The sequence below is a fragment of the Microtus oregoni genome, unplaced genomic scaffold (assembly GCF_018167655.1).
Source record: "Microtus oregoni isolate MIOR12 unplaced genomic scaffold, Mior012 000069F_ref0000032, whole genome shotgun sequence".
Lineage (NCBI taxonomy): Eukaryota > Metazoa > Chordata > Mammalia > Rodentia > Cricetidae > Microtus > Microtus oregoni.
In genome coordinates this window covers 4,596,173-4,610,784 of record NW_024543976.1, presented here as the reverse complement: position 1 = coordinate 4,610,784, position 14,612 = coordinate 4,596,173, and the positions used below count along the sequence as shown (strand labels likewise).

Genomic DNA, 14,612 nt, shown 5'->3' with positions numbered 1-14,612 from the left:
AAACAATGCTGCCGTGAACATAGTTGAGCACATGTCCTTGTGGCACGATTGAGCATCCTTTGTGTGTGTGTATGTGTGCGCGTGTGTATTATGGTATATATTTTTAAATACAAAAGGCAGAGTAAGTTGAGCAGTAGTGATGCATGCCTTTATCCGTTTAATCCACAATAAAGGCAGGTGGATCTTTGTAAATTCAAGGGCCAGCCTCATCTACAGAGTGAGTTCCAGGATAGCCAGGGCTGCACGGGAAATCCTGTCTCAAAAAAATAATACAATTTAAAAAAACATTAATGTTTGATAATTCTGGCTTACAAATCACTGGGGAAAGACTAGACTATGAAACTTTGCTGGGTGGCAGGTAAGCATATAGTTCAGTTGATGGTGCACTTGCCTAATGTGCATGGGTTCAGTCCCCAGTACCACAGAAAACTGGATATGGGCTACGTGCCTATAATTCCAGTATTCAGGAAATAGAAAGAGAAGATTCATAAGTTCAGGGTCATCCTCAGTTACATAGCAAATTCAAGGCCAGCTCAGGTACATACATGAGATAATATCTCAAAAAAAACATTTTTTTTGATTAGGAAAATTGGAAGCATAAAAGGCAATTAGGAGGAGAGAAAATTAGAATTGTTCATATATGATGTCCGAGTAAGGGATGATTTCACAAACAAGGCAAGCAAACAACAAACATTGTACAGTTGGATCTTCTACCACAGTAACAGTAACACTTGTTCATATCCCACAGAAAATCTGTAAACAAGATGTACAGAGACTGAGAAGAGCCATTCATTCCTAAGGTGTACGGATAATGAAGGATCTCTCTCTAGAATGTATACCCGACTCTAGAACGCAGCAAGGGGAGGTATAATATAAAGCAAGCACAGGGCACATGCCTACAATTCCACCATTCTGGATACAAAAGCAGGGAGTGCATATTCTAAGACCCTCTGTCCAAAACCAAACACGGGGTAACCCAATATAAAAATAGCGAGTGACTGTGGCAGAGAAAACTCCTGTAGTTAGTGAGCATGAAAGACACTTGAACTTACATGGTGATGACAGCAATGTGTATTAAAACTGCTTCAAGATGGCATTTGATAGTCAGCAGATAGCAGAAATTAGCAGCCTGGGAGTATCTATCGAAGTAGTAAATGGCTTTCCCATTGATCTACACTTAGGAAGTTTCCTTACACATTTATGCATTGGAAATTGACTCACGTCCAGTACTCATTGCTGCTTTACTTATAGTCACAATGTGATTGAAATATTCTAAATAGCTCAGTTGTCTGGTTAAAGTTACAGAAATTAGAGTGGAACATTAAATATGAGACTCCTATGGGTGCTAGGATAGAATTCCAAGATTAATGTAAAATGGAAAGGGCAAGAGAAGGTATAGACTTCGCTTTTGTATTGTGGGGGGAAAAAAGGTGATATCTGTGCACTAACGAATGTGTCTAGCCTGCCCTGTGCTGATTGGCCCTGCAAAGAGATACAAGGAACACACTAGTAATGTACTCTGTATAACAGAAAAAGCTTTCTACTACTTAAACTTTTTGTTTGTTTGTTTGTTTTGTTTTGTTTTTTGAGACAGGGTTTCTCTGTAGCTTTGGAGCCAGTTCTTGAACTAGTTCTTGTAGTAGACCCCCCCCCCCCCCCGCCTCTGCCTCCCAAGTGCTGGGATTAAAGGCATGCGCCACCACTGCCCAGCTTAAACATATTTTTTAACCAGGTTATATAGGTCATTGGATTTATGTCCTTGCATTCATACAGATCTCCGAAGTGACATAGGTTATTTCTCCTTCTTGGGTTTCATTTTAATCATGTTAGGAGAGAAAATTAACAACTGTGTACTTCATCTGATGAAGTCAGTGTAGTGTCTGTCTTAAGTTGTTTACACAGTTTCTCGGCACTACACACTGTGATAATATATGATGACCAAATGTATTCTATAAATTTTGGTTATTAGTACCATAAATTCTGTTATAAAAGTTACAAACTTTGGGCAGGACAAAGCATAAAATTCTAGTAACTACTTTCTTTCTGCATTTAATGGTTCTGTGGATCTCCAGAATATCTTTCCCTCTGACATGTACTTTTTATTTCAGAAATGTGAACACAACTTAAGCAAACCAGAATTTAATCCAACATCTATCAAATTTAAAATCCAACTGGTTGCTGTGTAAGTATTTTGGGTTGTTGATTGCAGTTTTATAAATCTTTTTCAATATTGGTTTATCTTTTTTAAAAAAATCTAAAAAGGAAAAAAAAAATTACATCAGGAGAGTCTTTCTGTTCCTCTTCTGGTTTTGAATTTAGTTGAACAGCATGAAGTCTCAAGTACATCTATAAATGTAGAATCAAGGCTGTGCAGCCTGAAACTGTGGCACGTCCTGGAATCCCAGCCTCTGAGAAGACAGAAGCAGGACTGTGTTTGTATCAGTGACAGAGTATTGCGATATGGTCTCTGGCAATATGGAATTATAAAACATCTCAGACCTTTTTTTAATTAAATATAAAGTATAGCAAACTGAAGAGTACTTGAAATAATGTTCATTTTACTTCCTGGTTCTGCTTACATTTCACTGAATGGAATAAAGGTGATTAAGTTAGAGTTAACTCACTATAGGTTGTCAGTCGTTGTGTATTGAAAAAAAGAAGATGATTAGGCAGACATGTTGAGGGTGACAGCAGAATGGTTCCGTGGGTGAAGCACTGCTGGAACAGCTGACAGCCTGAGCCCAATCCCTGAGAGCTGTGCAAAAGTGGAAAGAAAACCACTCCCTAAGCTCTTCTCTGATCTCCACACACATACACACAATAGTAGTTTGTTTTTTTTTTTTTTTATTTAACTGGGCTTTATGGCACACGCCTTTAATCTCAACACTCAGGAAGCAGAGGCAGGTGGATTTCTGAGTTTGTGGACAGATTGGTCTATAGAGTGTCAGCCAGAACTATCTGGTAAGTTTTTTGTTTTGACTTTTTTGAGACAAGAGTTTCTCTGTAGCCTTGGAGCCTGTCCTGGAACTTGTAGAAGGAGGCCACTTGTTTGTTCCTGACTGCCCAGACTCCCGAAATAACCACTCAGAAACTGTATTAATTAAATCACTGCTTGGCCTATTAGCTCTAGCTTTTTATTGGCTAACTCTTACATCTTAATTTAACCCATTTCTATTAATTTGTGTATCACCATGTGGCTGTGGCTTACTGGCAAGGTTCTGTCTGGCCTCTGTCTCTGGCAGGGCTACATGGCATCTCTCTGACTCCACCTTCTTTCTCCCAGCATTCAGTTTAGTTTTCCCCTCCTACCTCTATTCTGTCCTGCCAGGCCCAAGACAGGTTCTTTATTAACCAATGTTATTCACAGCATACATAGGGGAATCCCAGACCAGGATGGCCTCAAACTCACAGAGATCCACCTGCCTCTGCCTCCCAAGTGCTGGGATTAAAGGCATGTACCACCCCTGCCCAGCATGGATTAGACATTGTTGATGGATTTGTTACCTGTATATATTGTATATAGTCATTCTACTTGTCAGTAGAGCATGACCCTCTTAATCTCAGGGTCGTGGGTTTAGGCCCCACGTTGAGCACCAAAATGTAGCACGAATAATAAAAACCCAGAGACAGATATTGGGGTTCAACACGAAAATCAGAAAAGCAAAGCAACCAAGCCACTTACCTCTACTAAGGCTTGGCAACTGCAAACTAACCACTAAGTCTCTCTTTCCTCGCATTTTATACTCCCTCTAGTGCTGGGATTAAAGGCGTGACTCCCTAGTACTGGGATTAAAGGTGAGGCACCACCACCTGGATTTGTTTCTGCATTGATCTTACATAGCCCAGGGTGGCCTTGAACTCACAGATATTAATCTGCCTCTATCTCCAAAATCCTGGAATTAAAGGTGTGTCTCATTACCTGACCTTTAGTGGCTTTAGCTTTGCCTCTGGTCTTCAGGCAAGATTTATTTATTAAAACAAATAATATACCAGTACATGACAGAGTTGGAGTACACACTATGGTAAACACTTGTACAATACTTAGAATATTGCCTGGCACACAGGAAGTACTGTGTGTGGTAGGAATGAAGAATGAATTAGTGTTTACAGCAATACAGACTATTAGTTAATGAGATTGGATCTTATAACAAGCTACCTTAAAAATGAAATAAATGAGATTCCCTCAAAACAAAATTATAAGGAAAACATAAGATGTGATACGCACAACTATAAACCCTAACCCAACTCTGTATATATACAGGCTTGAAATCCTAAAATTTCAGACAGAATCATTGTTAGTCTGGTTTTGTGTCTCTTACTGTGGTGCTACAGGTTTTCATGTTCTCTTAATGTGTTCTAGTTAACATTATAGTTGTGCTAGTTCATGTGTGCGTTTTTTTAAAGTTAAATAATAATTTCAAGAGACATCAGTGAATATTAATACATGTTTTTATTTGTTGGTAGCAATTATATTCCAGAAGTGAGAATCATGTCAATCCCCAACCTTCGCTACATGAAGGTTAGTACCGGATTTATCGACACACAGACTTGATTAAAGTCAGTGGCCTATGCATGTCTGAATATAGGCTGCTGTGTGTGTAGAATGGGATGCTGTAGGGAAGGTTCAGGGAAAGGGCAGTTTGAAATGATAAAGATTTAGAGACTTTGTCTCTTTAAACTGTGATTCTTGCCAACAGCATGTTGGGTGTGAAAGAAGCGGATTATACATTCTGTAAAGGTAGAAGAGTGAGAAAAAGAAAGACAGTGATACTGGTTACCATAGTAGGAGCTTCTCTGTTGATTCATATATGTGTGCACAGTGCCAAGAGTTGGCTAGGTTCTTCTGTACAATAGCCCTGTTCTTCCCTGGGGTTGTCTTCTGTGCACTGATGAATGGTTGACTGTTCTGCAGTGGCCACTTTGACTCTTTGCCTCCAAGCTGCTCATGGAAAGTTACAGCAGCCCTTTATTTTACCAATCTCAAGTAGCAAATGGCCATATTATCAGGTTTTAGGAAGCTTAAAAAAGATTTTATAGTTTTAATATATCATTTTCCTTCTGCCCTTGATACTACTAACTTGCCTATGGCTACAATGTTTTATTTAGGGTTTTTTGGTTTTTTCCTTTTCAATCCCTAAGCAACAACTAGAGTGGGACAAGAACTGCAAACTTTAAAATAATCATTTAGATAATAAACCTTTCTCAGAGTTTCTAGGCCTAGTAACTAGAATATGCTGAGATTCTTTATTAGATAGCCAATCCAGAAGGTATGTCGCTAACACAGAAATAGAAAGATCAGTAACCCTTCTTTGGATGCTCTGATGTAGGGGAACTAGAGGTCTGGTTGCTCCGGAGAAAAGGGAGTGATGGTGTGAATCATTTATTGTAACACCTACAAAAGTGGACCGTAGCGGGAGTATGGCCCCTGTCTGAAAGATGCTTTTCTTATTCTCCAGGAGAGCCAGGTCCTCCTCACTCTTACAAATCCAGTAGAGAACCTCACCCATGTGACTCTGTTGGAGTGTGAAGAAGGAGACCCTGATAATATCAACAGCACTGCTAAGGTAAGGGCTTTTGTCTCCTCGGACAGACCCCGACATTGCCTCAGTGGCTCCATTGTCCATGGCTTAAAATAATCCACACTCTGGTTTCTACGTGTGATCCACAGTGTCCTGATTTTATCTTGTCCTCAAACACACAGTCACTCTCTGTCGAGTCTCATTATTCTCACTTGGTCTCAGACAGGATCTTACTGCCTGACCTCACTCTTTTTAGTACTTTAGTACTTCAGTCCTTCAACTTCATCTCAGCCCATCACCTGTGTGCCACCAGACCCTTTGTCCTGCATCAGCTGCTCAGCCTGCTGATCATGTGCAGCTCTCTGACTTGAGGATGAAGTCCAACTTCTTTGGCACAGCTTCTTGGTGATGGCTGCTTTCTGTTCTTCCGTGTGACCTTCCTCCAGATCCTTAAATTTAGCATTTGCAGGTGCTGCTACAGGGATGGTTGCACTGATGGGTGTAAATGCTCCTGCTGGGGAGCGCCTCCTTCCTGCTCTGTCTCCCAGTGTACGCACCCTCCCCATTCAGTTTAGTACTCATTCTTGAGGACTCATGAGATGTCTCCTTTTGGAAACTGGCATCTCTACTACGTTCCCACATTTATATAGAGCACAATAGCAGTGACTAAATATTAGGATAATTTTAACCGAATGAATGAAATGCAGCTTTTTTTATATTTTGTTGCTCAGAGGTTGATGGGATTCTTTTAGTTTTGCATATATGTATGTATTTGTATGTCTGCACGCTGTGAGGTTAGAGGTTAGAGTTCGTTTTCTGCTCTACCATATAGGTCCAGAGGAACTAACATGGGTTGCTGGACTTGGTGCTAGCACTTTGACCTACTGAGCCATCCCACCAGTTAAATTGATGGAAATTTTAAGAGAATTTGATGTAGTACCAACTCATAATTAAGTGTGATACTCAGCAAGTATTTATAGAAGGAATGCCTGTACCTCCAGTTGTTATTCAAAGAATATCAGTAGAGAATTTCCCGGTGGGTTTTTCTTCTGCCTTTTAATGATTTCATTCACCAGCATCACCTCCAGAAAGCAATGACATATGTCCTCACATTTGTTTTTAAGATTAACAATAATAAGAAGGGCTGGGCGGTGGTGGTGCATGCCTTTAATCCCAGCACTGGGAGGCAGAGGCAGGCGGATCTCTGTGAGTTTGAGAACAGCCTGGTCTACAAAAGCTAGTTCCAGGACAGCCTCCCAAGCTACAGAGAAACCCTGTCTTGAAAAACAAAAAACAAACAAATAAAAAAAAAAGTAGGTCTAGTTGAGCTAAAAACGTAGAAGTGTGGATGCAGCATTGACCAAGGCTCTAATGTGCTGCTGGTCTCTGAGATAACAAAGTATGGACCAGTTACGATATAAGAATCTAACCTGTGCTCCACAAACATAAATATAAATAATGGTTCAGTGTCAGAAAGTCCTTGTGTTTTCAGGAGGGAAAAAGAGTAAATTATCTCAAATATGCCAGGAATTATCTTAAAAATAATAGAATAAAGGATATATGAACTCCCCTTTTGAAGTTACACATTAAAATAAGAAAGAGGGCTGGTGAGGTGGCTCAGTGGTTAAGAGCACTGGCTGCTCTTCCAAATGTCCTGAGTTCAATTCCCAGCAACCACATGGTGGCTCACAACCATCTATACTAGGATCTGGTGCCCTCTTCTGGCCTGCAGGCATACATGTATATATAATAACTCTTTAAAAAAAATAAAATAAGAAAAAGAGAAAAGGTGCAGTGCAGCCCTATGTCAGAGCCTGGCTGAATTCCCGTCATTAGTTCCTTCTTCTTGCTGCAACAGAATAACTGGAACAACAAAGTCTTCACAGAACAAGATTGTTTTTGTTCTTTGCCTGGCAGTCGGAGGACACAGTCATGATGCCTGGCCTCAAGTCAGTTGGTCACAACGTTTTTTGGCATCTGTAGTAAAGGAGCGGGAGATGAAATAAAATCACCCTCAGTCCACAGAATGATGCTACCCACAGTTAGGGGAAGTCTTCACCCTACTGAGCCCAATGTAGAAATTCATCCACAGCCATGCCAATAGGTTGTCTGCCAGGTAAGCATTAGCTAGCTCAGCCCCTGTGAAACCAATGTTCACTTGACTTGTTTCCATTCTTCATCCTCATGCTCAGCTTCCTCAGCAGTGTTATAAGAGTCGGGAGTATAACTGTCCAGAAATGTGATGCTCACCTCTGTCTGGATGGTGCTGCTGCAGTGTCTCTTTTGTTCTCAGGTGGTGGTACCTCCCAAAGAGCTTGTTTTAGCTGGCAAGGATGCCGCAGCTGAGTATGATGAACTGGCAGAGCCCCAGGACTTTCAGGATGACCCCGAGTAAGTGATCTTTCTGTGGTCCTCAGACCACAGTCAGCTGATCCAGAAGCCTGGATTCATCTTTTTTGTGTTGCTGTGACCAGATGTGTGATAGGAGCAACTTAGGAAGAAAAGGTTAATTAGCTCCAATTTCAGAGAGAATTGTAGTCCATTGTAGCAGGAGAAGCTTCTACAGTGGATGCATGAGGTGAGGCCACAAGCTAGTCACATGTTGCAGAGAACACTCAAAACAACTGGACTGGAAATGGGAGAATATCCTTCAATGTGTGCCTTTATTCCTCCAGGTAGGCCCCACCACCTTCCAGTCCCATGGCCTCCAAAATAGCACCCCGTACTAGTAACTGAACATTGAAGATATGAGCTTCTGTGAGCTATTTCAGAGTCAGACCCTAAGAATGCACACTTAGGTGTCTGTTTCTTTGCCTGGGTTTTAAAACTAATTTTTCCCTATTATATATTATGAAATAATTACTAAAAGGGGCTGGAGTAATGACTCAGCAGTTATGAATTTCCTTTGTTCTTCCAGAGGACCCAGGTTTAATTCCTAGCACCCATAGGTAGCTCACAACCTCTGTAACTCCAGTTCCAAGGGATCAAATGCCCTTTTCTGGCCTCTGCAGGCACCAGGCATATACCTGATACACAGACTTATAAGCAGGCAAAACACCTATACACGTTAAATAAATAAAAATTTTTAAAGGAAAGTATAAATAGCTCAGCTTTTTCTAAAACCCTTCTTTGCTGGGCAGTAGGATGGTGGTCACAGCAGAGATTCCCATTGTTCCATGAAATGACTAGGAGACTTGATGTTGATTCAGTTGACTTCTCATCCTAATACTGTGTGCTTTTCTTCCCATAGCATTGTAGCTTTCAGAAAAGCCAACAAAGTGGGCATCTTCATCAAAGTCACCCCACAGCGTGAGGAAGGTGACGTGACCGTGTGCTTCAAGATGAAACATGATTTTAAAAACCTGGCTGCCCCCATCCGCCCGATGGAAGAAAGTGACCAGGGCACAGAGGTCATCTGGCTCACTCAGCATGTGGAACTGAGCTTTGGCCCTCTTCTTCCTTAAAGCAAAATCACCTGGTGGGTGATGCTGCCCACAGCTGTCACGGCAACTCTGTAACAGTGTGGAAGCTGCTGCTTCATTAGACGTGTTTATAAAGATGTACCCATCACTACTGAATCCTGTTCCTAGGAGTGGAGGCCAGACCAGGATACGGAGCACAGGGTAACTGCTGTTCCACTTGCTCTCTCTGTTGACTCCTGTAAGTCTGTGTCTCCCACATGAGCCCTGCACGTTGAGTAACAGCCTAACTCCATCCCAGTAAAATGGGTCTTCCTCGGAGGGTCATTAGATTTTACTCCCTGAGAAATGGGCCATGAACCTGTCACAGTTTGACCCAAAAAAACTTAGACTGGTAATCCAGAGCAGACCTGCTGTTCGTACCCCAGCACTGGCCTCGGTGTTCCAGCTGCTTTCTGCATTCCAGTAAGGATCACTAGTAATTATAACCATTCACTTGCCATGGCTCTCACTTTGCCATTGATTTCCATTTGACAGAGAAGTAGGATTGTCACGGTGTCTAACTTTGTGATGACAGGACGTGACTTCCTTAAGGCGCTCCGTTTGTCTCTGATAAAGGACTACAGTATACCTACAGTTGCTCTTCATTTTCCACAGTAGGACATGGAAGCAATACCTGTCATGAAGTCCCATATGTTTTACCATTACCTAATATCCAGGGGCTAATGATGCCACAGGGGGACAGCCTTTATAGTCTCACCCTCTGCCCTTCTCTACTCTGGTTTTGTTTTTCAGATTTGTTTCTTTTTTATTTTTTCTTTTTCTTTTATTTTTTCACATAGGCTCCCTCCCAGTAACCCTGGCCTGTAACTCCATCTGTATACCAAACTAGCCTTGAACTCACCTGCTGTGATTAAAAACACTTGACTATCACGCCCAGCTCTCCGCTCTGTTCTATAATTAAAGGAATTGTTTTCATGTTGGGGACATTAAAAAGAGAGCTGAGGCAGTTTTAAGTGGACATACTCATTTCTGGTATTCAGAGAACATTTTAAGTTTTGGATTTTTAGCATGATACAAACTAATGTTTTTTTTTCCACTGAGATAAAGGAGAAACCAACTATCTCTTATATCCAAAACTGGATGTTAAAAGGAACCTTTCCTTTTGTGGGTATAAGACTTCTCCTGCTGTATCAAGTGAGAATATTTAATTGTAAGCAAGTAGCCAGAAGGCTGGCCTAACCCTAGACATGCCACTTTCTCAGATACTAATTTTTAGTTGCAACCCTTAACTTCTGTGGCTTTTTCTAAAAGGAATTGACAGAGAGGACCAGCTGCACCACTTTTCCTTAAAGTATTCCTAGCGCATGGCCAACAGATCTTGGAAGAAAAAGTTTCTGTTTACAAACCCTGCTTTGGTGTTCATTTTATGTCTTTAGGAGTTTTTGTTTGGTTTTATTTTGTTTTAAGGTATAGAGAATCTGAACGACAGATAGGAAATAGTATTTGTCAGTTCCCCTTAAAAGAGAAAACTATTTAGGAAGCTGTTGAAAGAGAGACTATGTTCTTTACAATCAAGCCAATTTTATGAAACAATATTCCCACATAGTAATATATCTACCACAGTATAAGAAGAAAATACTGATCTAATATTATGGAAACAGTAACTAATGTTTAATCTCCTAGAAGCTGGAGCAGGGAGTTGGGTAATTACAAGTTTCAAACTACAGAAAGTGATTTCACCTTCATGAAGACTCAAGTTAGAGCCTTCTGTGAAACTACTACTCAATGTCTGCTTGGGGTCAGGGGGATGGCTTCATAAGTTCACACATTGTGGAGGCAGGCACAGTTGTCTGCATGCCTTTATGCAGCGAAACTGATACTTAGTCCCTAGAAAAAATGTTGACATAATGGGGTCTACTCCTGGGTGATAGAGAAACACAAAAACACTTTTGAATATACAATTTCTGTTTAAGAAGTCAAGTTAACTTACAGATAACAGCTGTTGGCTGTTTCAAGATGAGTTTATTGCAAGCTGGCCTTGTGTTCTTAGAAAAGGTTCAACACCTGCAGCTGGTGAATTCAGAGAATCAACCTTCTGGTATTAGATCAGGTGCAGAGTTCTTATTACTACTCAGTGTGCACCAGGACACAAGAGTCAGGCATCCTTAGCACTTGAAACTACAATTTGGAAACTTAAGGCTAAGTTACTTTTGAGTATGTGAATTGATTTACACACCAACATTTTCCTTTGTTCCAAGTATATGTAAAGACATATGCACTAAATGCCATTGCGTCTTTGTAATAAGCATCTTTGTTGGCCCCTTTTGGGGATGAGAGGCACTCCTTGACTTATGAATAGCAGGTTACTGTTTTGCCTTATTGCTTAATGTAGTGAAATAAATCAGACAAAGCTTGAGTGTGTCTTCTGTTTGATTTCACAAATGCTGATTAGAACCTGCACAACTCAGGGCCTCAAGGTCAGTTGGTAGATAAGACTCAGTGGTAGGCGCCCTTCCACGTCTCTCATTTTTATTTTTATTTGGTAGGACATAGGCCAGAAGAGGACAGCAGGTCATCTGGAGCTGGAGTTCCAGGTGGTCTGAGCTGCCTGCTGGGAACTGAACTCTCCTCTGCAAGTGCTCTCTCCTGCCACTCCCTTCATTTCTTTATGTAAATTAACTTGATAGAGTAATTCACCAAGCCCTGGTTAGTGGTGGCTCATGTTTTTATTGCCAGTGGTGCTAGGGAGGCAGAGGCAGGAGGATCTCTTGTGAGTTCAAGGCCAGCCTAGTCTAAATTAATGTAGTCTAGCACTCTGTATACAAAGACTCTGTCTCAAAAAAAAAAAAAAGAAAGGAGTAATTCTCTGGACTCTGGAACATGCAGGTGGATAATGCCTGAGCTCCTGTACAGGTTTCCAGATGCACCGTTTTCAGTGCATTTCTCTATTTACCCAGAGCATATGATGTAAACGAATCCTTCATGCTTGAGAGATGAGCTAACATGGAGAGCTCTTTCTAGCCTCAGCATCCTCCCACCCACTCCTGACTGGGCCTGGGTTCTGACTCTTCCCTAGGCTCCTGCCCCAGCAGCAGCTTGGAAAACCAAGGACCTGGAAGCTGAAGTATGGTTAAAGGAGATCTAGGTTACATCTTTGAACACAGGGAAAGTTAAATGAGATCCAGGTGTACCTTGGTGTTTCCAAATCACTGTTCATCACTGAAGGAAACTAGGGTAGGAACCCCAAACAGCAGGAACCTTAAGGCAGGACTGATGCAGAGGCTAAGGAGTGCTTGTTCCCCATGGCTTGCTCAACCTGTGCTTTTACAGAGCCCAGGACCACCAACCCAGCAGTGTTCCCGCCCACAATGGGCTGGGCCCTCCCACATGAATCTCTAATTAAGAATATACCCTACAGGCTTGCTTACAGCCAAGTCTTATGGAGGCATTTTCTCAGCTGAGCTCCCTCCTCTTTGATGATAGCCAGGGATACATAAGGAGAAACATCTTGGAAAATAAATAAGTAAATAAATAAATAAATAGTAATTTTAATCCACAATACTGTGCCTCTCCAAGGCAGGTACATCTTTCTGCCTTGCATTGTGGGACTTTGAACACATATAGCCCCTTTAATGCTTTAATGGATTGCAAACTCCCTGAGATCAAATCCAGGTCCATTATGTTAGGTCTCAGAATGTGTGTATATACAGAAATGATAGTCTTGGCTTAGCTCAAACTGAACTATAAAAGCTTTTTTTTTTTTTTTTTTTTTTTTGGTTTTTCGAGACAGGGTTTTTCTATGGCTTTGGAGCTGTCCTTGAACTACCTCCTGCAGACCAGGTTGGCCTCAAACTCACAGAGATCTACCTGCCTCTGCCTCCCGAGTGCTGGGATTAAAGGCTAGGATTTCTGTCAATTAGATAAAAACCAGGCTTCCTCAAGAAGTGAGTTCCTTTCCACAAAAGGAATCCTCTCCCTTGCCTCTGAAAGAAGGGCTATTTGGCTCTCCATTGACATATACCTGTGACTGTATATCAAATGCCTATAAGGACCTCCAGCCTCCCTCAGGCCTTATTCACACTTATTATGCATCTCAGAGCCCCCACACAAGCCTCCTGGCCCCTTGCACCTCCCAAGTCCTCCCTACTGCAACATAACTCCTTATAATCAGCAAGACTCTCCCACCATTTCTGCTATCTTCTTGGCTACCTTAGTCCTGGCTATGTCCTGCCTATATGTGCTGCTCTTACAAAGGACCCAAGTTAGATTCCCAGAACCCACTGGGTTGCTCATAGCTACTAGTAATTCCATCTACTGGGGGATCCGATGCCTCTAGCCTCTGGGTACCTACACTCATGTGCACAATCCACACAGAGACACATAATTTTAAATTTCTAAACTAATCTTAAAAATCATAAATGTTCAGCTGGGCGGTGGTGGCATACACCTTTAATCCCAGCACTGGGGAGGCAGAGGCAGGCAGATCTTTGTGAGTTTGAGACTAGACTAGTCTATAAGAGCTAGTTCCAGAACAGACTCCAAAGCTACAGAGAAACGCTGTCTCGGGGCGGGGGGGGATGTTCTTCTATCAGAGCTAAAGTGGCACAGCAGTCCAAACGTCTGGCTTCCAAGAAGGGACATAATTCTCTGAGAAAACAGAAGACATGTAGTGATAGTTCCTTTTCTATCACTATGATAAAACACTATGACCAAGACAACTTATTAAAAAAAGTTTAATTTTTTTAAAAAAGTGTTTAATTGGAGGGCTGGAGAGATGGTTCAGTTGTTAAGAGGATTGTTCTTCCAGAGGTCCTGAGTTCAATTCCCAGAAACCACAAGGTGGCTCACAACCATCTGTGATGAGATCTGGTGCCCTCTTCTGGGGTGCAGGCACACATGCAGGCAGAACACTGTATACATAATAATAAAAATAAGTGTTTAATTGGGCCTACAGTTCCAGTGGGTTAGAGTCCATGATAGGGAGCAACGGCCTAGCAGATATGGATAGAAGTGAGAAAATCAACCACAATATTAAAGAATTGCCTTAAGTATTAAAGATCAAAAAAGAGCTAATATGATAGCATGTAACCCTGCAATCCTAAGACTTGAAGAGAATTAACTTTTTTTGCACTCACATGTTCTAAAACCTCCAGAGGTGGGAAGTTTGAGAGGGCATTGCTTGGTTTAGGGGAATATAGCAGGCTTAATATAGGAGAGACATAAGACTTTGCCTCCTTTCCCAGGCTCTCATAAAGGAACAGAAAGCCTGAGCCACTTAGAAAAGTGTCTCCCCAGGTAAAGGCACACTGCTGCTGAAGCAAGGGATAAATAAATACATAAAATCCCTGGAAAGACAAGACTCGGTTCTGAGACAACTCTACACCAACACCCTCTGCTCACCGCTGGCGGAAGGGCAGAGACATCCTCCTGCTTTAGGAAAGGAGATGATGTAGGTTCAATATAAGTAAGTCAAAGTGAGATATGATGCCTAAAGCCAAGTAGTACCCACACGGAAGCTAAACACAGACGATGTCAGCCCCAAACGAAAGAACTGTGTCCCGGATAATTGCCATCTCCACTAGACTCAGACTAGCTACTTTGAGATCTTTGGTAGTTTTCCACATTGGAGAAATGTCTATCTTGGTTGACAGTTATTAAAAAGTTTTAATTA

At 41.6% G+C, this 14,612-nt stretch overlaps 1 protein-coding gene across 2 annotated transcripts in view; it reads left to right on the top strand.

Annotated features, from left to right (window-relative positions):
* The window catches only part of LOC121440645 (dynactin subunit 4), a 30,884-nt gene extending 19,527 nt beyond the window's left edge, over positions 1-11,357 (top strand). For both annotated transcript variants that reach the window (XM_041641433.1, XM_041641432.1), the window contains 5 exons: positions 2,109-2,182; positions 4,465-4,519; positions 5,457-5,564; positions 7,813-7,910; positions 8,770-11,357. In XM_041641433.1, the coding sequence (XP_041497367.1) occupies positions 2,109-2,182; positions 4,465-4,519; positions 5,457-5,564; positions 7,813-7,910; positions 8,770-8,983 (549 nt within the window). In that variant the 3' untranslated portion in view covers positions 8,984-11,357. The remainder of the gene's footprint in view (positions 1-2,108; positions 2,183-4,464; positions 4,520-5,456; positions 5,565-7,812; positions 7,911-8,769) is intronic.
* The last annotated feature ends 3,255 nt before the right edge of the window (positions 11,358-14,612 follow it).